This window comes from Emiliania huxleyi (assembly GCF_000372725.1).
Source record: "Emiliania huxleyi CCMP1516 unplaced genomic scaffold EMIHUscaffold_8657, whole genome shotgun sequence".
Classification (NCBI taxonomy): domain Eukaryota; phylum Haptophyta; order Isochrysidales; family Noelaerhabdaceae; genus Emiliania; species Emiliania huxleyi.
Genome location: NW_005195544.1, coordinates 1 through 1239, shown reverse-complemented (window position 1 = coordinate 1239; position 1239 = coordinate 1). Strand labels below are relative to the sequence as shown.

Genomic DNA, 1239 nt, shown 5'->3' with positions numbered 1-1239 from the left:
ACGAGGCTGAGGAGGAGGAAAAGGAGGAGTAGGATTCGGCGTGGCGCGTCTACTTCCTGCGAGACGAGAGCGGTCGGAGGACTTACGTCGGCGCGAGCCCCGACCCCTAGCCGACCCCGTCCGACGACTGCGCCAGCACAACGGCGAGCTCTCGGGAGGTGGCGCGCCCGCCGCGGGACGGCCGTGGCGCATTCTGCTCGTTGTGCGCGGCTTCTCCTCGAAAAGCGATGCGCTCGCTTTCGAGTGGGCGTGGCAGAAGCCGCACACGAGCCGGCACATTGCGCGACAGTCAGTGGGGTGTGAAGGGGTTCGGGAAGTGCGGCACGCGGTCAAAAGTGTCGGTGCGGTTAGCGGCGCTCGCGCTGCTGCTCGTGCACGGCCATTGGGCCGCGTGCGCGCTTCATGTCCGTGTGTGTGCTCCCGAGGAGTGTGGAGAGGCGTTGCGGGACGTCCGCCGCGCCGCCGCGGTGCTCACGTGCGGACCGCCGTGAAGCGAGTTCTTTGACTAATGTCGCACATGTTGGGAGACTGATGGGTCAAAAGCACAAATCGTCAAATCGTCAATCGACACGTCGCGCCTTTGCAGATGCACACCGAGGTTGGGTGCCCCGGACCAGCGCCAGTCTTCACAACGAACCGGTCTCCCGACTTCGAGCCGCGCACTCGTCGTTTGCGGCGCCTGAAACCGCGGCTAGGAGCCATGCAGTCCCTCATGCAGAGCATGGAGCACGCATCCGCAGAGCAGCGGACAGGTGCACCAAGCCGCCTCTCTGTCACGCGCTGCCGTCGCTGCCACTGCCGTCACCGCCGCTGCACTGCAGTGCCCGCCATGCGCTCACCGTTGCGCACCCCGTCGCCGCAGAGATGCTCGAGCGGCTGGAGGAGATGCAGCTCAAAGACACGCTCCGCATGTTCAACGGCCTCGTCGAGCGCTGCTTCTCGGAGTGCGTCACCGGCTTCCGATCCAAGGCGCTGACGGCGCCCGAGGAGAAGTGCGTGACGACATGTGCAAACAAGTACCTGAAACACTCGGTGGGCCTCCCCTTCGCGCGTGCAGCCCACCGCTGCCCACGGAGCCCGCCAACCTGATACTCCCCTCCCGCACCCTCCCGCTTTGATGACCGCCTCCCTGCACGCACGCAGGGGCGAGTCGGCCAGCGGTTTGGCGAGCTGTCGGCGCAGCAGAATGAAGCGGCAGCGCAGCAAGGGTAGCCGCCCGCCTCTCTCTCTCTCTCCCTC

The 1239-nt window shown here is 66.3% G+C and overlaps 1 protein-coding gene across 1 annotated transcript; it reads left to right on the top strand.

Moving 5' to 3' along the window:
* Positions 1-700: 700 nt before the first annotated feature.
* Positions 701-1212, top strand: EMIHUDRAFT_259104 (hypothetical protein; the record flags this gene model as incomplete). Its single annotated transcript, XM_005758410.1, has 3 exons — positions 701-752; positions 863-1032; positions 1144-1212. 3 exons carry the CDS (start codon positions 701-703, stop codon positions 1210-1212), a joined length of 291 nt encoding a protein of 96 aa, XP_005758467.1.
* Between the last annotated feature and the right edge of the window lie 27 nt (positions 1213-1239).